This window comes from Mandrillus leucophaeus, unplaced genomic scaffold (genome assembly GCF_000951045.1).
Source record: "Mandrillus leucophaeus isolate KB7577 unplaced genomic scaffold, Mleu.le_1.0 Scaffold1830, whole genome shotgun sequence".
Classification (NCBI taxonomy): Eukaryota; Metazoa; Chordata; class Mammalia; order Primates; family Cercopithecidae; genus Mandrillus; species Mandrillus leucophaeus.
The window spans coordinates 29412-54432 of NW_012101844.1; the positions used below are offsets into that span (position 1 = coordinate 29412).

General features: G+C 41.6%; 1 protein-coding gene across 1 annotated transcript in view; it reads left to right on the forward strand.

Moving 5' to 3' along the window:
• The window catches only part of KATNAL2 (katanin p60 subunit A-like 2), a 58557-nt gene that overhangs the window by 5928 nt on the left and 27608 nt on the right, over positions 1–25021 (forward strand). The window contains exons 2-10 of the mRNA XM_011977748.1: positions 2746–2912; positions 4261–4303; positions 8092–8209; positions 9408–9506; positions 12800–12898; positions 13112–13189; positions 16693–16791; positions 18881–18944; positions 19134–19252. Of these exons, the coding sequence (XP_011833138.1) occupies positions 2746–2912; positions 4261–4303; positions 8092–8209; positions 9408–9506; positions 12800–12898; positions 13112–13189; positions 16693–16791; positions 18881–18944; positions 19134–19252 (886 nt within the window). The remainder of the gene's footprint in view (positions 1–2745; positions 2913–4260; positions 4304–8091; positions 8210–9407; positions 9507–12799; positions 12899–13111; positions 13190–16692; positions 16792–18880; positions 18945–19133; positions 19253–25021) is intronic.

Sequence of the window (25021 nt, forward strand, 5' to 3'; positions counted from 1 at the left end):
CCACGAGGTGGCTCTTTGTATCTGGAATCAACGAAAGTTCTACCAGAACTGATCATTTTCCCGAAACCTGCTGGAAAAGGGACAAATGAGTGGATTATCAAAATGAAAATGAACTATAGATAATTTTAAGGACATATAAGCATCAGTAAAAGAGATCTAATGAAGTTCTACAAATTCAGCAAAGAGGATAGATTACTGTGGATTAAAATAAACATCAGGGAAAGATTTGTAGAGAGGGTGGTGTGAGCTGGACTTAAAAGATGTATAGAATATGAATAGACCGATGTGATGGTAAGGCCATTCCTGGCAGAGGCACAGAGGACGAAGGGGCACAGCCTAAGTGGAACAATTAAGTAAACAGGAAGACCAGAGTTTGAATGCGTGAGTGAGAATTGGCGACAGCAGACAATGGAGGGTCATGGATTCTGGTTCTTCTACTAATAGTCCTCCATATCCATCTTCTCGGGCTTAGGTAATGTTAGTAGCCTCCCCATCTCTCTCTTGTGTCTTGTTATTACGGCCCAATATTGCACACTACTTGCTGAACACTACTCTTCTTAAAGTCCCGTCCTGTCATTCTGTTGGTTAAGAATCTCTAGCGGCTCCTCCTTCCAACCACGTCAAATTCAAACTTCATTCAAGCTCAGTGCAACAGGAAAACACAGGCATTTTTGTTCTTCTGACCAATTAGTTTAGGAAACATGGGGCCTGCCATCATTTATTCTGGTAATTTTTGTTCAAGCTAAGACTCTATGGTCTTGGAAAGAGTTCAGAATATAATGTTATGTCAGTAAAGGTTACAAGCCATCTGTAGTGCATATTTCCATCTTCCATCTTCTTTCTTTCCATCCTTCCTTTATCTCCCTTTCTCTCTTTTTGTTTTTGTTTTAGAAGTGCATATGTATAAGTATATGTATGTATTTCGTTGTTTTAAAAGTTTGGGCCAGGTGTAGTGGCTCAGGTCTGTAATCCCAGCACTTTGGGAGGCCAAGAGGGAGAATCACTTGAGACCAGAAGTTCGAGACCAGCCTGGGCAGTATGGCAAGATCCTGTCTCTACAATAAAATAAAATAAAATAAAATAAAAAAAATAAAATAAATAGCTGGGCGTGGCAGCGCACGCCTGTAGTCCAAGGTACTCGAAAGGCTGAGGTGGGAGGATTACTTGAGTCCAGGAGTTCCAGGCTGCAGTGAGCCAAGATTGTGCCACTGCACTCCAGCTTAGGTGACAGAGCAAGGCCCTGTCTCTAAAAAGAAAAAAAAAAAGTTAAAAAAAAGTTTGTAAAAACAGAGGAAATGTTAGTCATTTTCTCTGAGGGGCAGAATTTTCTTTTGATTTACCAGTATTTTCTTGTTTTTTGTTAAGTGAATATGTATTACTCCATACTAAAGTTATTAATAAAAAACTGATTTAGTTTTTCTCTCTGTCAAATGAGGATTAAGACATAGTATAGAAGCATAGTGAGACATGGAAAAAGTATAGAAACTGATTGACTAGAGTCAACTGACTGTGGTTTGCAACTTCTTTAAAATTAGTTTAGGAGAGATACATACATTTCAAGGTCATTGAAAATAATCATGGCAACCTCTTTCAAGAAAGTTCAGGCTAGGCATAGTGGCTCACACCTGTAATCCCAACACTTTGGGAGGCCAAGAAGGGAATCGCTTGAGGCCAGGCATTTGAGACCAGCCTGGGCAACATAAGGAGATCTCGTCTGAAAGAAAGAGAGAGAGAGAGAGAGACAGAGAGAGAGAGAGAGAGAGAGAGGAGGGCTAATAAAAAAGAAAGTTTTCTCTTTCTACTTTCCTGGATCTAGATTCAAATGAAACAGAAAGAACTCCAACCTGCAGCAGAAATCTGAATCTGGGGTCCTTGGATGAGCTGAATCTGGGGTCCTTGGATGAGCTCCTGAAATTATATGCTAATTTGCACATGTGCACACTTTTCAGGAGAAAATTGTTGGTTTTAAAAGAAGTTAAGAACTAAAATTTAAGACCTGCAGAGTCTTTCTTCTTTCAGAGGATTTTGAGACAGAGCCCTTGCTTCTAGTGCTAAGGCCACTTAAATTGGACAGTTTTACAACTGAACAAGTTAAAAATGACAGTGAGGAACCAAAGTCAAGGTGCTACTTTTATACAGAAACACCCTGAAGTGCAATGTGTGACTGATTAAAAAATTACCAGAAACAAATAATACATTCAAAGTGGATGTTATCTTAAATGAAAGTTCTTTGATGATCTTGACTGGTAGATCTTTGGAATTTCCTTCAGTGCTCAAGACCTGTTCATTTGAATTACTTCAATGATGGCAAATTTGGGTTGAATTTGGGTTTTATCATTTTGCCAAATGTTACCTAAAATGAGTACCTGTGAATAGAGAGGTAACCAAGTTTGGGCAAATACCCATTTTAGGCTGCAAATGAGTAAAGACAAATAGCAAGATATTTCTTGGTTGATTTACTTATTTGATTTTTAAGCACTTCCAAAAACATCCTGAACAATGGTAACATCACCAGAACAAGAATGTAACTTTCAAAGGCAACTGCTTTGAAAGATAGTAGTTAAATATACTTAACAAATATGGGGCTCTGTATAGGCAAACCTCCTATGCACATACTAGTTTTCATCTAATGTGCTATATATAGGCTTACTTTTTGTATTGCATCCCTTTAGACTTGTAATGCCTGTTAGCCATTATTCTTTTCATCTGAGTTAATTTCTTCTTTTTCTTCTGTGAAACTGCCAGATATATCGATACAGCAAATGCTTTGGAGCAAGAAACTAAACTGGGGTTACGACGCTTTGAAGTTTGTGACAACATTGATCTTGAAACTATTTTGATGGAATATGAGAGTTATTATTTTGTAAAATTTCAGAAATACCCCAAAATTGTCAAAAAGTCATCAGACACAGGTACATGGCTATTTTCTAGAGATAAGGCTTTATCTTATCTGTAAAATGAGGGTATCTTTCTCATCATATTCCCAGATAGATGGAGACCCTCACCTTGAACCAAAAGAGTAGGCCAGGAGGATTGTGTAGCCATTCTCATGTCCAGCACGGACAACTGAAATATGATTATCTGGACATTGACATCCCTTTAGTCATGTTGGCATTTGTTTGAGAAAATGTGTTTTCAGGCAATGAAAGCAAAACCCCAGTGTATCATAGGTACTTTTCAGATGATTAACATTACTTTAATTTCTTTAGAGATGAAAAGAGCTGTTGGAAGAGGAAAAATGACAGAAGACTTTTTTTGTTGTTAGGAGACCTATTATCTGTCTTGAAAATAACTACGAAAATGAATATTGGGGAAGCTAATAGCTCATGTATAGATAATGAAAAGCTTTTGAAAGCCATCAGTCCAGATAATGATCAATATAATACAAAAACCCAGTATAGGTTAGCAGTCAACAAGGCTGGCTGGAGGAAAGATCTAAAGTGGGGGCCCTGTGCTTTGTAGTAACATTGACTGAGAAGTCTGTAAGTGGGGGAAGTAATTATAAACCAAGGGAGATCATTGTCCTGTTTACAAGGCACTTGTTAAGCCACAGACTTTAACATTTCATGTAGGGACCGGGAAACCAAGAGGAACATCAGTTCAAAATAGCCAGGGCCAGATCTCAGAGCTAGAAAAGGTCGAAGAGGTATTTTATCTGAGCTCCCTTCCAATGCAGCATTCAGAGCTTGACTTCCTTGGCAGGTGGTTAGATATGGGTCTTGAAGAGACAGCCCAGACTCCTAACTACAGGGTGATCAGCACTGTTAGGGACATGATCTCACTTCCAGTTGGCTGGTTCCCATATAGCATGATACCCAAATTCTCCTATGATATTGGACACATTGTTTTTATTTTAACTTGCAGAGCATGACTTAAGTCTTCCCTGCCAGATTCGTGCAATCAACCTGGTGTCCCATGTAACACAGCAAAATGGTGTCAAGTTCATGAAAGCATAACGAAATGGTAGTTGTAAAGCTAGCCTATATTGGAGTTGCCACCAGGTCCATAATCTCTGACACGTTTAATATCTGAGCCCTTTGCAATCTTTCTCTGTGAGGAGATGCTGGAGAAGCTCAGGCCCCTTTCTCTTCGCTGGTAATTTCAGTTCTCTCTAGATGAGAATAGCTTAAAGTCTCTAGATTCCAAAAGGTTATAGCACAGATTTTAAGAACAATGCAAAAAGGGGAAACATACCTGAAAAAATCACTTTGTCACTCTTAAAATTATTTTCTTTCCCACCCAATGTCTGTTTTGTCACAGCAGAAAATAATTTACCACAAAGAAGTGGAGGGAAGACCAGAAGGTAAAGTGAATGGTAATTCATTTTAATCAACTCGGCTCGAGGAGCTTGTGGGATCCCTTTCCAGAAGCTTTGCCAGCACAGCTCTGTGACTGTCTCCCAGCAATACTGACTGCAGTCACGTGACCTGGCCCAGCCCAGGACTTCTCTCATTACAGCTGCTCCAGATTTGGGCCAATGTCTGTCTACTCCCCTGGTTTTACTGTAAATAAGTGCATCCCATGATGCTCTGTCTTTCCAGGCCATGTGATATGAAAAGTCTGAACCTCAGAGGTTAAAAGACCCATGTTCAACTCCTGGCTCTGCTATTTACAAGCATGGAGCAAGTCTCGGACACATAGTGAGTTCCTGGCACACAGTGAGCACCCAAGAAATATTATTTTCCCTCTTTTCATCATTTAGTCAATTTCAAGCACTCCCAGATCAGATGTCCTCACCTGTCTGAAGATCAACAATGAGCCAGGAGGTGCCTTACACTTCTGCCTTCGCCAGTCCTGGCCTGCGGGAACCCATTCTTCTCTTGCTTTTCCCCCCTGTTCACAGCTCATCTTGCATTCCTTTCTCCAGCTTCTCAAGTCCGAATCTCATCTGGGACTTGTAGCCTCTGATGGGAGCCCCTCTGTCTCTGGACCTTTCTGGGTACACACTTTCTCTCACAAGGCCCCCTACTCTTGCCAGTGTCCTTCCCATTCCTCTCTCCCCACTCCCACAGACCCCTCCACTGTCAGGGCTGTTCAGAAATACCCAGGGGATCAAGGGTGCTGCTGCCAGGTGCCAGTGAGGGCCAGCTGTGGGGCATCACGACCTGTGGGCTGTTGCTATTACAGTAGAGCCAAAACCTCATGGGAAGATGCAGCCATCCAGGCAGTGAACAAAGTGTGTAAAATCTTAAAATGCTCTTGGAAAAAGAAAAGTTAGATTGTAATCACATGCAACTTATTAGGCCCTCAAGAGGTATGGATTCTGTTATGCCCCTGCTACATTCCCTGCCCCTGCGACTCCAGTTCCCTTGTTCCAGCCTCAGAAAGAAGGGCCTAGGACACCTCACAGGGCTGGTGGGCACAGCTTACAAAAATGGCCGTGGAGCCAACGCATGCTCCACGATCCGACTCGTCGTAATAATCAGCCTCGGGCTACCTTTGCTTTGTGCTATTCTGTAGGAGTTTTATTGCTTTGACAAAAGTGTTATTCTTTTATTTATAGTTTCCACAAAGCTAGTCAGACGCTGGTAATACATGGTAACTGCTTATGCATAGAAATCGTGAGGAGCATTTGTGGCCAGCTTCAGAAGGCTTTTGGATTCTGATTATCTTTCTGGAACCTTCTCAGCATTCTTCCCTGGCAAATGCTTTGTGAGTGAGTGGTGTCAGAGTGCTTTGTTCCCTTTAGGGATGGAGCACGGTGGCCCATTTGACAGCGTGGGGGCTCCTCAGCTCCTCTCTGAGTAGATGTTTGTATGTGGCAAGTGTAAAGATTGAATAGCAAATGGTTAGAATCAGGAGGAATAACTAGGAAAATAATGAATGATGTTTCTGTGGACAATTTTATACTCAAATATAGTTACTGAAGTGAGACATGTCATGAGACTGGCTATTAGCAAATCAAAGTGTCTTTTTCTAATCTTGGAAAAGATTTATAATCCCCGCTTAAAGACTTGCTGATGAACCAAAGGAGGAAAGGTTATCTAATGTGATGGATGACAGAACTGGGATCCCAAAAGGTCTTGGCAATTCTGGAGATGGGTTCAAAGTAACAAGATGAAATTTAATAAAATAAAGTTTAAGCTCTAACAAGAATTACAACAAATAGCTCCTCCATTATAAAATCAGAGAGCTGGAAATCTCAGTTTACCTGGGCCAACAGTGAGACACGAGTGCTACTATGGTCCTAGCCCCATCAATAGAAATACAGTGTCCAAAAAGTAGGAGGTCACACTATTCTGGAAGGTGACCAGTTTGAGGAAGAATCTGGGAGCCAGGTAACTTTAGGAATGACTGGAGCAACTGGTGATGTTGAGCTTGAACAGAGGGTTGGTGGAGGGGGCCTCCTTAGAACATTGCATGAACAGGCTTCAGTTCACCCTCCAAAGGGCAATTGGGCCTTTTCTGCCAAATTCCACAGGGTGCACCTAGGACTAATGGTTAAAGTCAAAGCAGAGTGAATTTGGTTCCATGTTCAGAGGAACTTTACAATCCTCAGAGCCGACTGAAAATGAATTGCATTGCTTTGTACATTAGAGCTCTTATATTTTGGTCGTGTTAAAGCAGACCTTGGGGATCAGTTGCATCCAATGGGAAATCAAAGTGGGAAAATAGAGTCCCTGTTTCCTGTCAGCTCCACAAGGATGGGGAGGCAAGTTTAAATACAGACACACACACACACAAACACATAAACACACACATACACTTCCACACACACATATAAATAACTTCTCTTAAGTCAATACTATTAATATAAGTTTGCATTTGTGAAATGCTTGGTTTTCATTTCATAGTTATTTCATTTTTGTGCCAGCAAAAGGGCAGAGAAAGACATTCTTATTCCTAGTTTAGAGATAGAAAAAGAACCCCCAAGAACTGTTAGTGTCCACCTCTCATGACGCTCTCCCCAGTGAGACCAACACTCACAGATGTGTCACTATGTGGACATTGGTGGTATTGTAGACATGGGTGGTCTTACTGGCTAAATAGCTGTGCATTTATATTAGACACGAACATTTATTATCCCCATAAAGAAAGGAAGTTGAAATAGCAGCTCTCTGAGATCATTCGGAACACGGAGAGACTTGCTTCTAACGAACCTTCTGCAAATGCATCTCACATGTAGCGACAAAAGGGCTAGGAGAACTAAGAAACAATGTGGGAGTTCATATTCTGTCCCCAAAGCTAGTCCTGTCTCTCTCTGGTGGCATCTTCTACAGAAACATATGGATATTCCAATACTGAATTTTATATCTAATTATACAAATGTAGTGAAAAAAGTGATTTGATCTTTCTATGGTTATATAACATATATACAGTCATACTACATATATATGTATACAGTAAATGCATATACTCTTGTAACCACAGTTACAGCCACCAGCAGTCTACCTTTGCCCCTTCTCAGTCAAATTCTCCCCATCTCCATCAGAGTTAGCTACTCTTCTGACTTCCAGCCCCATCAGTTTGTTTTGTCTGAAGTAAACAATTGTTGATGAAAATTTGTTTGGTAAATATGATTGGTTTGGGACAACATTGATGAGAGGAAGTTTGTTTTCCTTCCATAATCCCCTTTTGATGTTTATTACTCATAACATGCTGAGATGTATTTTAAGTAGACAGGGTACATCCAGGGCACTGGATTAAAACCATGGGCCAATCCCTGAATTTCCTACTGTTTCTTAGTTTGAATGGGAGGACTCCTTTCTCTCACACACCTTTCTCCTGGTCTAATGCTGCTTTTAAGGAAGGTGGAAGGAACAATGGAAAAATACTTGTAAAGCAATGTGTTCTTAAGAGCTAAAGCTATTTGCAGAAGGGCCGAAGCTATGTGGTGTGAAAGGGAAATGAAGAGGGTGAGTTGGGGGGCTCCAGGAGGGGATCTTAGAAGAACCCCATGAGTAGCCTGGAGGGAGTTAGGGCCAGGATGAACCTAGTGGGTGGATCGCATAGGTGGAAGGGCCCTATAGTGGCCACCTGCATATCTTTCAATAGCTTTCTTAAATGTGCTATTCTTAAGAATAGGTGTTTAACTACCTCAAATTAAGTGGCTAGAATAATTTCTTCCAAGGTCTTTGTTCCCTCCCTTAGGGTGATGAACGACAGTTGCCAAAATCTTCCCAAGATCAATCAGCAGAGGCCCCGGTCCAAAACCACGGTGGGGAAGACAGGGGACACCAAATCTCTCAATAAGGAGCATCCTAATCAGGTCAGGATGGCTTGGCTTGACTTTGTGAATAGCACACTTGACTGAAAAATAGCCCTACGAAAAAAAGTCACATTTATTTATTTTTTGAGGACCTACGCTTTTAAAATTGCTGTGTGATCTAATTGAATTGTAGGTTTTCTTCCAGTACACTGGACTCAAACCATGGACAAATCCCTGGATTTCCTAATGTTTCTGAACATGGGCAGGAGACTTTTTTCTCCTCCAAGTCTTCCCCTGATCTGGGTGCTGGGCAATGGGCCAGGGTGGGGCCAGGGCCCAGTCAGAGCAGGAGGGCCTGGTTACTATGGAGCGTGATCTTCCCATCTGAGGTAACTGTTACCTGAGGTAACTGAGCTAACCAAGATGGCAGATCTTCTTGTCCCAGAGCACACTGCTGGGTTCCTAAGTGTAGGCCAGGCATAGCCTACGCTACACTTCAGGTGTGGCTGGGTCTGAAGGTCTCCTACTGGACTTCTCCAAATCGCACATGGTCAGCCCTCACCCCAGACCTTCACCCTGGGCTTTCTGGGGGCCAAGAAGGGCAGCAAGGAGAGAACCCAGCAAGTGAGTGAAGTAAATGGCTCCTGACTCACGAGACTCATGTCCAGAACCTTCTTAGTTAGGACAAAACATCCCAGGTTTCAAAGGAAAGAGGACCAATGGAAACTGAGAAAAGGAATTTTAAAAATTAATGTCAAATAGTGGAAAGGAATAATCACAATACCTGATTGGTCAAAAGGATTCTCTCCCCCTCTCTACAGTTCTGGCCGCTACAGCCTGATTCAGGTGGAAGAGAGGTGAAGATGGGGCAGGATGAGTCCCATGGGAGGCTGGTTGACTCTGCTGTATCTCCAAACTCAGTCACTCCTGGCCAAAAACACCCCTGATCACAGGAGAAAAGACGAGCCAGCAAAAGGGGATGGGTTGAGGCACACCTGTTTCCTCCATTTGGAAAAGCTGCTCAGGGCCCATGGCCTGGCATCTTCTCAGTCTTCCAGGGACAAATCCTTCCACATAGTGCAGGCAGACAGCTAACTCATCTTCCTGGGTCTGCACAAAAGTGGCTAAACTACATGTGCACGTCGCATTTACAGAATTGCTCTCCAGCATTGGACTTTGCATGATGGAGTGGGCAGGTACAGCCAGCATCTCTCCATGGCTGCTCACAGCCAATGTGTCCTTGTCTCTCTTTCTTCAGGAGGTAGTTAATAACACTCGCCTGGAGAGTGCCAACTTCGGCCTAAATATATCAAGAATCGGTAAAGACAGTGGAGAGGAAAATGCCCACCCACGAAGAGTAAGTGAAACTCACGAACCTAACACTGAAAGGGGTAATTTCTTTTTCCTTTTAAACATGAAAACAAAAAAACATTATTTATGTCAAACAGGAAAGTTAAGATGTGATTTTTGAAGGTTGGTTGTGAGGTAAATGGAGAAGAGGGTCAGAAAATGGGTTCTTCTTTGGAATCTCCTTTCTGAATGAATGGGCTGGCATGAACTGCCCCATCTCTAAGGAACTCAGTTTCCACATTTGTAAATTGAGGGGCTCGGAAGAGATTGTCTTTAGTGTTCCCATCAGCTTAAAAATTCTGTAATAACAATGACAAACATTGGCATGATCCTCCTGCGTCGTTCTCATCATTTATTTATTTTAAGAGACAGGGCTTGCTCTGTCACCCAGGCTGGAGTGCAATGGTGCAACCATGGCTTACTGCAGCCTAGAACTCCTGGGCTCAACGAATCCTCTTGCCTCAGCCTCCCAAGTAGCTAGTACTACAGGCATACACCACAACATCTAGCTAATTTTTTTAATTCGTCTAGAGATGGGGTCTCACTATGTTACCCAGGCTGGTTTCAAACTTCTAGCCTCAAGCAATCCTCCTGTCTGGACCTCCCAAAGCGCTAAGACATCTGCATTATTTGGTGAGTTGGAAACACATACTCATTCTGCTCTGTCCTGTCCGTGGCATTCGATTAGTGGTGTCATCTTTCTCCTTGGAGGAATGGCTCCTGATCTAAACGTAATTTCATGTGGACCATGAAACCTCAGTTGATATAGGGTTGATTTTGTCCTTGATTGATATTTCTACCTTTTTCATAATTAATCTCATGTCTGGATTTTAAATAATAACGTCTTAAGCAGAAAAGACCCAGATTGGGTGGATGTAGTCAAAAGGTAGATTAAAATATGTAATTTGGAAATGAACAGCACCATATTGCTCTTGGTCATACTCTCCAAGGTTGTAGTTCTTTAAGCTTCTTCTTTCTTTCTTCAGCCAAGTGCTCAAACCTCTGGAGTGCTGACTTAGTTCCGGCCAGCTCTTAGAAAAACTGAACTCTGTGTGTGAATTTGGAGGGGTGACTGGAGCATCTCCCTGAAAATGAAGGGCAGTGACCTCACTGGCCTGAACTGACTCCCTGTAAAGGCCTAACTTACATGGTAATTGCTGGAGCTGATATCATGGGAATCAACGTCTCCCTTGGAAAAATGTCTCCTTGTTCACCTTCACTGCTTCTGTTGTGTTTTCAGTCACTTTGCCTAGCTATTTTGTGGCAACATTGAAATGAATGGATGTTTTTGATTGGCTCACAAGGAAGGGACCATTTAACCCAGCACTTAACCTTTGAAGTAGTCTGACTATAAATCCTCTTACCAGCAGAAATGTCCTCAGGGCACAATGTAGATGGCTTTCTCCCTAGCATTTCATATGTCCACAGGTTGCCTGAGGGTATATGGCCTGGGGCCAATCTCAGAAAACCCCAGGTCTGTCATTTCCACGTTAGTACCTGTGTTTGTCTGTTTTGCATTGCTGTAAAGGAATACCTGAGGCTGACTAGTTTATAAAGAAGAGAGATTTATTTGACTCATAGTTCTATTCAGCACTGGGATCTGCTCAGCTTCTGGTGAGGCCTCAGGAAGCTTTTACTCATGGCGGAAGGCAAGGGGACCTGGCATGCCACATGGCAAGAGAGGGAACAAGAAGGGAGGGAGATGACCGGCTCTTTTAAACAACCAGGTCCCTCGTGAACTAATAGAACAAGAACTCACTAGTTACAGTGGTTAGAGCACCAAGCCTTTCATGAGAGTTCCTCCCCAATGACCCAAACACCTCCCACCAGGCCCACCTCCAACACTGGGGATCACATTTCAATATGAGATTTGGAGGGGGCACACATCCTTACTATATCAGAATCCAAGCTTTAGGACACTCTCCCTACAAATTTAGTAGGTATGTTGTTCTTGAGGGCATAAGCTTCAGAGTCAGCCTGTCTAGATTCAAAACCCGGCTCAGATGCTCCCCCACTGTGTAACTTTGGGCAAATTGTTTTATAATCTCTCCAAGCCTCATTTCTCTCAGCTGTAAGATGGAAATAATCGCAGTGCCCACTGTAAGTCTCATGATGAAAGGAGAGACTTGTCACAGTGCCTAGCACAGAATAAACACTCCATAAATGTTAACTACTATTATTGTTTTATTTTTTGGTGCATCCTTGCTTTTTCCTTCCTACCTCTAGAGGGGACAAGGTGATATTGGAAGGATCATGGGTTGGGAGACAGATTAAGTAAGTTTAAATCCTGGCCTTAAGCCATTTATTAGCGCTGTGGCTCTGGGCAAATCACTTAACCTCTCTGGACTTACTCTCACATCTATGAAGCCAGGATGTCACTCCTGACTAACAGAAGTGTTATAAGAATTAGAAATAGGCTGGGTATGCTGGCTCACACCTGTAATCCCAGCCCTTTGGGAGGCTAAGGTGGGAGGATAACTTGAGATCAGGAGTTGGAAACCAGCCGGGGCAACATAACAGGACCCCATTTTTATAAAAAAAAAGTAATAGTAATAATTAAAAATTAGCCAAGAGTAGTGGCGCACACCTGTAGTCCCAGCTCTTTGGGAGGCTGAGGTGGGAGGATCCCTTGAGCCCAGAAGTTTAAGGCTGCAGTGAGCTCTGATTATGCCACTGCATGATGGAGTGAGATCCTGTCTGTCTCTTAAAGGAAAAAAAAAAAAAAAGGATTAGAAATAATCCTCACAGGATATGGAGAAAAGGGAACTCATACATTGTTGGTGGAAATTAAATTAATTCCACTTATAGCCAATAAATTTATACAAATTATATACAAAAATAACAAAAAAGAAATAGTTCTCACAAAGAACCTTGCACACTTATTTTGTACAGCACTCTATTGAGTGGTGAACGTGTATCACAATTCATAGACAGGAACTCTCATTACTGTTGTGCCAATGAGTTGTTTCTGTGTGTGTAATATTTTAATAGGATAAGACCATACAGGGGAAGTTAACACATAAGGAAGGAAGCAGATGGTCTGTGTCAGGAACTGAGAAATACTCATGAATTTTTATTCAAATCCACTTCATTCTGGAAAATGTACTTACAATTTTTTAAGGTGCTCCAACTTGAGGAAATCATCATGTTTAATACTAGTGCTGGTTCTTTTTAAAGCTTCACTTGAAGTTTGCCCTAATACCAGGGTATATAAATGTGTCTTGGTTTAATGAAACTGAGTTATTAAGAAGAGTCTTCTCTTATGCTCTCATGGCATAAATAACCTTTCCTCCCTTTCAGGGCCAAATCATTGACTTCCGAGGGCTGCTCACAGATGCCATCAAGGGAGCGACCAGTGAACTTGCCTTGAACACCTTCGACCATAATCCAGACCCCTCAGTAAGTGGTGAAGATGTGACATTCATCTTTCAAATTGCCAACATCCAGATGAACTCTGGAAATATAATTTTGAGTACAGTGAAACCTTGAGATCAAGTCAAAGGCTGTAGCCACCTGCCATCGTTTGTTTCACCAAGACCTGTGTGTGCCCAGGGTTTCTTCCTAAATTATGAAGCAATATTGTAATGTGAGCCTTTCCACTCCTCTCATCAGGAACGACTGCTGAAACCTCTGAGTGCATTTATTGGCATGAACAGTGAGATGCGAGAATTGGCAGCGGTGGTGAGCCGGGTAAGATCTGATATTCAATTCACAAATTTACGGAGGCGGGCTGGGGCTTGTGGAGCTTTGTGGGCTGCTTCTTTTATTAATAACAATAAATATGATAATTTATTTATAAAGTGCCCCCACTTGCGAAGGCACTCATATTGTTTAGAGGCACAATAATGCATGATAAATAAATTATAGAATCATAAAATTACAATATAAAAAGCCCACCATCTCATGATAGAGGCCAGGAAAACCGAGAGAGAAAAAGACTTAGGAATGAAGGGACAGGTGAAAGGTTTAATAGCAGAGCCAAGAGTCAAGGAAAGAAAGCCTCTTAAAGAAGAAAAAAGTATGTCTGCATCTGGTTTAAAAAGTCAGAGCCTAGAAATAGAGATGTCGAAAGTCTGATGATATCATCATTGAAAATCTCCATGAAAAACACAATTAGCAGGAAAGACTTTACCATCCAGACTACGGACTTTTCCAGCTTGCACTATGGAACCAGAAGGCAGTGAAGAATAGGCTTTGGAATTAACCGACCTGCCTTTGATTTCTAGATCCTTGTCTTGCTAGGTGTGTGACGTGGGGCAAGTTCCTAGAAAATAAAATAGACCCCTGAGTTACAGGATATTTTTCTAATTTGTAATGCTTCATATTTAATTGAAGACTGAAACCTAGGCAGGCTCAGAGGGGTGTTTAAAATGATCCCAAAAATTCATAGCTCCTCTGAAAAGCTAAGGGCTCCTGAGCTGTCTCTGTTCAGCTCAGCAGTTGTTTCCTGTATGCCTCTTATGTGTCAGGTATGTGCTGCGGGCTGGAGACACAAAGGTGAATGAGTCAGAGCACAGTCCTTGCCCTCACGAGTTTCTCGTCCCAGCGGCAAGGTGCACTTCGAGAGCATGAAGGAGGGAGGGGTGGGGAAAGTGTTAGGAAAGAAGATAGGAAATCGCTAAGGGAAAAAGTGAAAGAGGGAGGCTAGGAGCTATTCTGGGCATAGGCACATCCATGAGAAATTGCAGGTTGTGCACATTTCCCATGGGCCACCTAAGAAGCAGGGAGTGGTGGGGAACCGGTAGAGAGAGGCAGGGCTCCTGAGGAAGGGTACGGTGAGCAGTACCCAGGGCTGAAAACACGCCTATAGAAGAGGGGACGTTAGAAAGGCATCCATCAGAGGATGGGATCATCCCATGTGCTTGTGGATGGCTTGTTCTATGACAGGGAGGTAAATGAATAGCAAAGAAAAGGAGACGGGGTGACCATCTATGAGGTTTTTACCAGTGAGAGGGGATGAGGGACTAAGCCAGGCTGCAATAACCCTAAATTAGTAGTCTCATTATCATTTTTGCAAAAGGGTAACATGACTATGAGGATAGAACTATAGAGTGGAAGTGGCCTGAGATGATTCCATCTGGAATCCTTTCTATAGTAGCATGGGAGGCAGAAACCCTGCTCCTGCCTGAATGCTTACAGTGACAGAGAGCTCACCACCTCATGAGGTAGTCCTGTTGAATTCTGACTGATAACTTTGGATTGATATAAGGAGAAACTGTCAGTTGGAAAATTAAACATTACCTTGTGGAACTCAACTCTAGAAGAGGGCAAGAAATACTGCTGATATCTATGGATGCCTTGAATACCTAGGTAAATGAATTTTCCTTGTGTTCCAAGATTTCCCTAAGAAAGGATGGTAATAAGAATGTGAATGGCTGGTGGATCTGCATGTAGATCCAGGCTCTAAAGGCAGAGTAAGGAAGACTGAGTCCTTTCACTATCATTCCATCCAATAATGGATTATATATATCATGCATGACCAAAGCACTTGTATAAATACTTTCTCTAGACAAGGTGCAGTAGCTGGCACCTATAATCCTAGCACTTTGGGAGACTGAGGCGGGTAGATCACTTGAGGTCAGGAGTTTGAGACCAGCCTGGCCAACATGGCAAAAACCCATCTCTGCTGAAAATACAGAACATTAGCTGGGCATGGTGGCGCTTGCTGGTAGTCCTAGCTACCTGGGAGGCTGAGGCATGAGAATTGCTTGAACCTGGGAGGCAGAGGTTGCTGCACTGTAGCCTGGATGACAGAGCGAGAATCCATCTCAGAAAAAACAAACAAACAAACAAACAAACAAGAAATTTCTCTAATAAAAGTGGAAGTTGGCTGGGTGCAGTGGCTCACACCTGTAATCTCCTGTAACACTTTGGGAGGCCGAGGCAGAAGGATCACTAGTCCTTGCCCTCAAGAGTTTCTCATCCTAGGGGCAAGGTGCACTTTGAGAACATGAAGGAGGGAGGGGTGGGGAAAGTGTTAGTAAAGAAGGTAGGAAATCGCTAAGGGAAAAAGTGGAAGTTTGGATTATCTCCATAATCCAAACATAAAGTGGAATGACATTATTGGACTTGATGCAGCCAAGCAGTTAATCAAAGAAGCTGTTGTGTTGAGGCTGAGGTGGGAGGATTACTTGAGCCCGGTAGGTTGAGGCTGCAGTGAGTGGCGATCATGCCACTGCCCTCCAGCCTGGGCTACAGAACGAGACCCTGTTTGAAGAAAAATTAAAAATAAAAATGAACTTCCTATGGTGGAGGGAACTGGATGGGTGGAGAGCCGGAGTAGGCACAAACATCTCACCAGCATTTAAAAAATGTATTTGTATTTTTGGACCATGAGCACATATTACTTATTAAAAATTACATAAATATAAGAATAGATTCAGATTTTTTCTGTAGTCACTCAGAATGACTTTGGAAAGACGGTTTTTCGGGCTTTTTTGATGAAACACTCTAGATATTCAGTTTGCCTGAAACAGCTCCTACTGAGAAAGGCCCCTTAGCGACTGCTCTGAGGCGTCTGGTGAAATTGAAGTTTGGAAACTGTAAATTAGTTATCAGTAAAAGCTACCGTAATTGATTACCCTAGATGGTTGCTACAGGGCTCTACTATAAGAGGGGAAAAACTGCAGTTTCACCCAGTTGTTGGCTTCCTTGAATTTTGTAGAAGCAATTGCTCCTGCTGGAAGTAGGGAATGATCGCTAGGGAAAAAAGAGAAATTGGTTTCAGAGGAGCATTATCTCTTTTATGCGACAGATTAAGAAAGTGTTTGTGAGATCAAGGAACAAGAACAAGGCCAGGCACTGGCTAGGAACTATGTTGCACAGTAAAACCTAATGTAAGTTGAAGGCATATTCTGTAGCTTCTTTAATTATGGTTATAAATCGGTATGGTTTGCTATTGACTCAAAACAGGTAGAGTCCATTGTTAGGATATTTTTTTTTCTCCCTGAAAAGTACCATACTGTGTTATCAATGTCTTCTTCAGGGAAAATCATTGAATATTTTCACGGCATGCCTTTGGTGAACTAACCCAAAATTACAAAGTGTGTGTGTGTGTGTGTATAAAATATGAACAGTTTTTATCACCAGCACTTTATATCCTATTGTAAGTCAAGTATTCTGCTGCTCCCAAGTTTATTACAGCTGTAGAGGACAACATCAGTTTTAACAAAATGATCAAATGTGCATTGCAGGACATTTATCTCCATAATCCAAACATAAAGTGGAATGACATTATTGGACTTGATGCAGCCAAGCAGTTAGTCAAAGAAGCTGTTGTGTATCCTATAAGGGTAAGGACGGGAAGCCTCTTGGGGGTTATTTCTGTTCACTATCCATTGGACAAGCTGTATGTCACACACCTATCAGAAAGGGAAGGGCAGGATGATTTTCTGTCCACACGTTAACATTTTGCTTGTGTCACAACACTTTCTCAACCCTGGAGCACCAAAGCCTGGTCCATTCTAGATCATTTAAAATCATGTTACATATTAGTTCAAGACAGGTGTCTGAGCTAAGTGAAACTTTAAGATCTAAGACTATAGTATACATAATTTGTCAGATTGATTCAAATTAGCCTGCTCCCTTAAAAATATTCTTATTGTTGTAGAAATATCTCTGGTAGGGGAGAATCTCTCACTTTGTTTCCACAGATCCTTCCTTTACACTCCCCCCCTCCACCTACCCTCCCCAGGATCATCTGGGGCTTTGCTTCTGGCTGGTTGTGAAGACTGAACAGCCCCTTCCAGGGCAGTGACCAGCAAAGCCAGCCTGTTGTGCTCATTACTTATTACTGACAAATTTCTGTGCAGTTTACAAACTGGGTAGAAAAATAGAAAAACAATACTCTCCATGTTTGATTTACAAATGGGATGATGAAGAGGTAAGTGAAAACTTAGCTTTTGTTGTATAACAGACCACCCCACAACTTAGTGCCTTAAGACAACAATTTATTTGTTTGTAATGCTGTGGGTAGGCAGTTGGAGCTGGGCTCAGCTGGGCTGGCTCATCTCTTTTCCATGTGGTATTCTTGACTGGGCTCAATCACAGGTCTGAGCCATCAGCCAGAGTAGCAGAAAAGATGGAGAGACTGAAAAGGCTGGGACAAGCAGTGCAGCCAAGGTGTCTCTCCATGTGACCTCTCATCCTCTAGCAGGAAAGCCCAGTCCTGTTCACATGGTGGCAGTGGGTTCCCAGAAAGAGGCAAGAAAGGGAAAGTTCTAATTCACAAGCATCTTTCATGCCTCGTATATTTTTCTGCTAGTCTTATATTTTCAAATCTCTTACATTTGCTAATGTCCCACTGGCCAAAGTCACAAGACCAGGCCCAGATTCAAATGTTGGAGAAATAGGCTCCACTCCTTGATGAAAGGAGCTACAAATAATTTATGGCCATTTTCTGTAATTTCCTGCTGTCAGGATTATGAATTTATTTTATTGAATAACCTATTTAGTCTTACCACTGAGCCCATGTGGCCCCTGATTTTTGGATGCTTTCCTCTAACGAGACAAAAATCAATACATTTGGATTCTCTTTTCCCCCTCTTTCTTTCTGTGTTCAGACTTAGGAGTAAGAAATACACTGGTGTTTAGAATTAATAGAGGTTTACTCACCTTTTCCTCTAAGTGGAACTATAGCATAAAACTTTTAAAAAGGATAGAACATCTCATTGAAATTCCCTGGATTTGTTCCCTCCATGGCATTACAAGCTCCAAATGCGTTGAGATTTGACGTCAGGATTAGCAAGAAACTAATAGCTAGTTGTAATTTTACTAATATTCCTTGCCACACCCCTCTCCCGCATTCTTTACCAACCCTTGCCACCCACCTTCCCCAGATTGTTTGAATTTGAACTAATAGGCGAGACTTCCTTGAAGGCTACGCATGTCCTGTTCAGAGTTGGTGTCTCTTAATGCGTTTGCCCCTGAATATTCTCAACTTCCAAAACAGGTTTCACCATAGCTCTGTACTTTATTCGAATAAACCTTTACTAATTGGTTCTAGTATGTATTTTAAAGTTCATACCTGCTTTACAACATTCAAAAGATTGCCAAATGCTCTCCATATAGAAGTTTGGGGAAAACGATGTTATGCATGTAAGAGATAACTGTTTAACAGAGAGGAAGAGTACCTACATATACCTTTCCTTTCGTTAAAAAATTGCTCTTTTAAAAAGTCACAAAAAATAAGTCAGGCATTCTAATCGAGCGTGAAAATAAAATTGGGATGAATAAGATCTGTTTATTTAGGTCAGAAGCAGACGACTTTAAGCAAAAAAAGGAGACCTGAGTCTCACTCCAGCTTTCCTGGCTTGTCTGTGCTGAGAGTATGCAGGCTGATGTGTCAGCACCAAACCTCATCCTTGTTCCTTGTTTCCATAGTATCCACAGCTATTTACAGGAATTCTTTCCCCCTGGAAAGGACTACTGCTGTACGGCCCTCCAGGTAAACACAGCGTCCTATTTTGATGTTGGTGTTAAGTGTGTGTGCAGAGGATGAGTTGTCCCTTCTGTCCTCACTTCAGGACCGGGGCACATGAGAGCTGAGCAGTCACTTCCTTCCTTATGTGTGAAACTGACTTCTGTCTATGATGGAGTTGAAATGCCTGCTCATCTTTTACGTGTCTCTCTTTAGGTACAGGAAAGACTTTACTGGCCAAAGCTGTGGCCACTGAATGTAAAACAACCTTCTTTAACATTTCTGCATCCACCATTGTCAGCAAATGGAGAGGGGATTCAGAAAAACTCGTTCGGGTAGGAATTCTTAATTTTGTTTTTAAAAATAAGTTCTAGCGTAATACGGTGGCACAAAATGATGTCAGAGCTTCTTTGCTTTTAGGTGATTTTATGTTAGATTCAATCCTGGATCTTGATTACCAGTAGCTTGGGAAATGGATTGACTATTATTTGTGGAAGTTAATTGTGCCCCCATCAGCAAAACATGATCTCCCTTCCTTTGGGAATTTGATCAACAGCTCTTTTTTGATTCATGCAATTTAGGCATGAGGGCTGGGGAAAAAAATCTCTGACTTGGCATATTTTTTCTTCATTCAAGAAGCATTTATTATTTAACATGTACACTATATTTGGTTAACATTTATTGAGAGGCTACTACTGTATGTTAGTCCCTATGCTAGATACTCTAAGAAAGAATCAAGAAACTTTAACCTTCATTATTCTTTCAGATGTTCTGAGCACCTTTGCTTCCATAGTGCCCATAGCCTGTAAGATTTTTTGCTTTCTTTTTTTTTTTCAGACGAAGTCTCGCTCTTGTCCCCCAGGCTGGAGTGCAATGGTGCCATCTCGGCTCACTGCAACCTCCGCCTTCCAGGTTCAAGTGATTCTCCTGCCTCAGCCTCCCAAGTAGCTGGGATTATAGGTGCCTGCCACCATGCCCAGCTAATTTTTTTTTTTGTATTTTTAGTAGAGACAGGGTTTCACCATGTTGGCCAGGCTGGTCTCAAACTCCTGACCTCAGGTGATCTGCCCACCTCAGCCTCCCAAAGTGCTGGGATTACAGGCATGAGCAACTGCGCCCAGCAATTTTTTGCTTTCTTTCAGAGGTTGTTTCCATCTTTACAATATCACATTTATAGTTGATGTTATATTTTATATTATAAAATTGTACTGAATCTTCCAGTGACATTAAGAGCACTTCCATTTATGGTTTAGGTCCTAGTGTAAGAAAGGTCCTTCTTTGAAAACCTGTTAAACTATCACACTCTGTAGAATGGCAGATATGTACTCAATATAAGTGAATATAAAATATTACATGTTTTCTGAAAAGTGATTAACAAGTTATGCTTAAATTACATTCCCTTAGATGACTCTTTCAAAATATGATGGCCTATTTGGAAATCATAATAGAATATGTTTAAAGGATTGACTTACCTAAAATAACCTATTATCTATTACATTGATATCATTTTCAAGTTGCTGCAAATATGTAAGCTTATATAAATTCTTGTTACCCATTCAAGATGGTAATTTGTGGAAACCTACATTGATATCTTCTATTTCTTTGTTCTTCATCTTGCGTATAACTCAGTGCCAGTTCCTAAGTGGGGCTTCAATTTAGCTACACTTACAGTTATGGCTCCATGTGATTTTAGTTAGCTGGAGGTTCAGTTACGGTTGGCCCTTGAACAACAGTTGGCCCTTCAACTGCATGGGTCTACTTATATGGGGAATTTTTTTTGACAAAATACAGTATTCACAGGATGCAAAACCCGAGTATATGTGGGTTTCCCAGGATAGACTGTGGGACTCCCCAGTAGCTGAGACTATAGGCACACACCATCAAGCCCAGCTAATTTCTGTATTTTTTGTAGAAACCAGGTTTCACCATGTTGCCCAGGCTCCTCTTGAACTCTTGGGCTCAAGCAATCCTCCTGCCTCGGGCTCCCAAAATGCTGGAATTACAGGCATGAGCCACCATGCCTAGCTTCTCCCTGCCTTTCTAAATACAAGTAGGAACATACTATATGTTCCCTTTTGTACCTGGCTTTTCCCCAAGTTAATATGCACAGATTTTGGTACAGGGAAGGGTGTCGGGAGGAAGAGGGAGAGGATCTGCAACCAATCTCTTCCATATGCCTAGAGATGACTGTAGCTGAAATTCATCTAACTAGAATTCTTATCACCCTGAAGTCTTTTTTTTTTAACGTGTCATTTCTATATGCTGAATAACAACAAACTCTTAAAAGATACCACTCAGAATTAGTTTAGGTTCATCTTCTGTCATGAAAAGTGGTGTTTAGAACCACGAGCACAAGACACTGCAGGGTGCGCGAAGGAGGGTGACATACTCTCAGGACAGGACTTACCTAGGCAGAAGAAGAAACTCAAAAAGTTTATAGTATTCCTAACAAAGACTGAAGTTACATGAATTTTCTGGTTTAATGTCGAATAACCAGAAAAGTCAGTTAACAAGAATTCTCCATCCTGTGTGAGCATTGTATTCACTTAAAGTTTTCCTCTGGTTCAGTATTATTTTGTTAGGATTCTAAGAGTGAAGAAAAATCCCGGTGGAGTGGGAGCAAAAAAAATAAATTAAAAAAAAAGGAGTGAGGAAACAATTCCTCTCCCAATTCCTTCCTTCCTACCTGCCTTTCTCTCTCTTTCTCTTTCTCTCTCTTCCTTTCTTTCTTTTTCTTTCTTTCTTTCTTTTCTTTTTCTTTCTTTCTTTTTCTTTCTTTCTTTCCTTCCTGCTTGCTTGCTTTCTTTTCTTTTCTTTTCTTTTCTTTTCTTTCTTTCTTTCTTTCTTTTTTTCTTTTTCTTTCTTTCCTTCTTTCTTTCTTTCTTTTTCTTTCTTTTTCTTTCTTCTTTCTTTCTCTCTCTCTCTTTGTCTTTCTTTCTCTCTCTCTCTTTCTTTCTTTCTTTCTTTCTTTCTTTCTTTCTTTCTTTCTTTCTTTCTTTCTTTCTTTCTTTCTTTCTTGTCTTGCTCGGTCGCTCAGGCTGGAGTGCAGTGGTGCATCCTCGGCTAACTGCAACCTCTGTCTCCTGGGTTCAAGCGATTCTCCTACCTCAGCCTCCCGAGTAGCTGGGACTACACACACCCCCACCACGCCTGGCTTTTTTGTATTTTTAATAGAGACAGGGTTTCATCATATTAGCCAGACTGATCTCAAACTCCTGACCTTGTGATCTGCCCACCTCGGCCTCCCAAAGTGCTGGGATTACAGGCGTGACCACCACGCTCGGCCTCTTCCTTTCTTTTACTATATATTTTAAAAGTAACTAGCCTTAAAAAAAATAAGAGTATAAGAGGATGTACAGACTCCTCAGCCCTCTCCCCAGAGGCAACTACTATTAACAGTTGCTACAGCAGCCCTGCAGAACATTTATCTATTATCTACATTAACATCAACAACTGTTTCTTTTGGGTGTTCTGTTTTGTTTTGAGGCAGGGTCTTGCTCTGTCACCGAGGCACCAAAGCCAAAGTGCAGTGACATTATCAGAGCCGACTGCAGCCTCGACCTCCCGGGCTCAAGTAATATCCCACCTCAGCCTCCCCAGTAGCTGAGACTATAGGTGCACACCACCAAGCCCAGCTAATTTTTGTATTCTTTGTGGAAACCAGGTTTCACCATGTTGCCCAGGCTCCTCTTGAACTCTTGGGCTCAAGCAATCCTCCCACCTCGGGCTCCCAGAATGCTGGGATTACAGGCATAAGCCACCATGCCTAGCTTCTCCCTGCCTTTCTAAATGCAAGTAGAAACATACTCTATATTTCCTTTTGTACCCAGTTTTTCCCCAACTTAATATATATAACTTGGATATTGTTCCACACTATTATAGATAAAGCATGTTCTTTTATGTCTATATGGTAGTTCGTTGCATAAATGTACCAAAACGTATTTAACCAGTCTTTTCTTGATGGGCCTTTAGGTTGTTTCTAGTCTCTTGCTGTTGTGAACAAAGCTAGAGTGGGCAGTCTTATATGTACACATGTTTTTGCCTATATAGTGTAGGACAATTTCTATGAAGTAGAATCGCCAAGTCAAAGGGAACAGACATCACCGACTGCCAGATTGCTTTTTGCCAACAGGGTTGTACCCTCTTAGAGTCCCATCAATGCTTCCTGAGTGCATTTGCTTCTCCACACCCTGACCAACACACCAGTATCTTTTACAAAATAAACATTTGTCAATCTAATAGTAAAAAGTAATAGTGTATTTCAGTGATTAAACGTGCATTTCAATATTTCAGTGCTTGAATGTGTATTTCTTTGATTCTGAATGAACTTGAACAACTTTTGAAAATTTTAGAAAATATTTGTATCTTTTTGTGACATGCATTTTTATTTTGGATAATTTAAAAAATAATGCAAGAAGAAACAGATAACCTCTGCTAACCTCAAAGGAGCTCATCTCATTTCCTTTCAGAAATTACATCATTTTCTCTTTATTTTTCGAGCTTTTGGGAAGATCCTCAGCTGGACAATCTTTGTCATGCTGTCAGGCTCCTTACTGTGAAGCTTTCAAAGAAAGCAAACCCTTCAGGACCTTCCCCTAAAGCAGAGAAGCTTTTTCTACCATTTGTTTCTCTTTCTATTCCAATTAAAGAGTTATTTATAGGGAACCATTGGGTTATGTTCCTCCCTCCCCTACTAATGTTCGTGCCTTTTAGGAGCTGATCGCTACGGAATAGTTGAGTGGTCTCTTTAGCAAATGCATACATCTGTTGATGCTTACATCTTTCAATGCACCGCCCCCCAGTTGTATGATCTAACTTCCTCCAGGTTCCTCTGAAAATTTTAGACTAATGCTTCCAGAAACACTTACCCATGATTCTGTATATTCCCTGCAAGTGGAATGAGCAATGCAGTGGGCAGTATGAATGCCTAGACTCCAGGCGTGGTTCTCCTTCCAACTGGGTGTGTGGTCTAGCAGAGGCTCTTGGTCTCTTTTCTGCCTTTAGTGAGCACCTTAAAAACACGTATGGGTTTTATATTCTAATATTTCATTTTTCACTGGGTAGACTGCCACTGTTGTAGTCACCCTTAATATCAGGTATATTTGGGCTTCTTTGTGTGTGTGTGACAAGGACAGAAAGTTATTTGCCCTGAATTAGGTGGTCTCCATTGTATCTGGAAGGCATTGGGATGAATGCCCTGGCATTGCCATTGTTCTCTCAGTTCATTAAACTCAGTCAATTGTTCCAATAAAACAGGATTCTGTAAAAGGGAGATGCTGCTGCATGTGCTTGAATGTACCCATGAGCAGTGGGGAAGGTGAGGTATTTCCCATTCGGTGACAGGGAGACCTGTAAGGGATGAGCTGCTGCTGCTCGTGAAAACCACAACCTGACTTTTTCAGAACCCTTTCCCTCTGATTCTGTGATGGTTTGCTAGTGCTAAGTGACATGGAGAATAAATCCCCCATGCCTATTAAAGAATTTCTATTCTTTTCTAAATCTCCACTGTTTTTTCCCATCAACCGGTGAAGGATTGTATATGATGCTCAAGAGATCAGTTTCAGGGTTAAAAAAAAAAAAGGTTTAGGTTGTTATATTCTATTCATCACCACCACATCTCCCTTTAGAGCTCTTTATTTTGTTTTTATATGTCTGTTCTTTTGCTGGTTGCTTTCCTGTTCTTGTTCAGTCTATAATATTTTATTTTATTCTCAAATAGAACATCGTATTCAGTCGAGAATTGCCTTCTAGTACCTGAGCCTACCAAGCAGCCTTGTTGAGGTAGTGTGGGAAGGCTATGGAGTAATTTGAGGAACACAAAGGGGCTAAACTTGTCAGCCTTGTTACCCATGACAGGAACTCAATCCTTCCCCTGAAATATTTTCTTCTGAGAATAACCTCCTGTTGTTCCCAAAGATTAAGGGAAGAATTATCAAATGATTATACATGTTCCAAGGCTCTTGTGTCCACATGGAACATATTATTGGTAGGGTGTTTCAGGGGTTAACTAGCCGACTGCAAGCTTGGGAACCAAATTTTATCTGAAGCTCTCATATTTATGATTAGTAACCCTGGAGTAACCACCTACTCTCTGCCTCTAATTT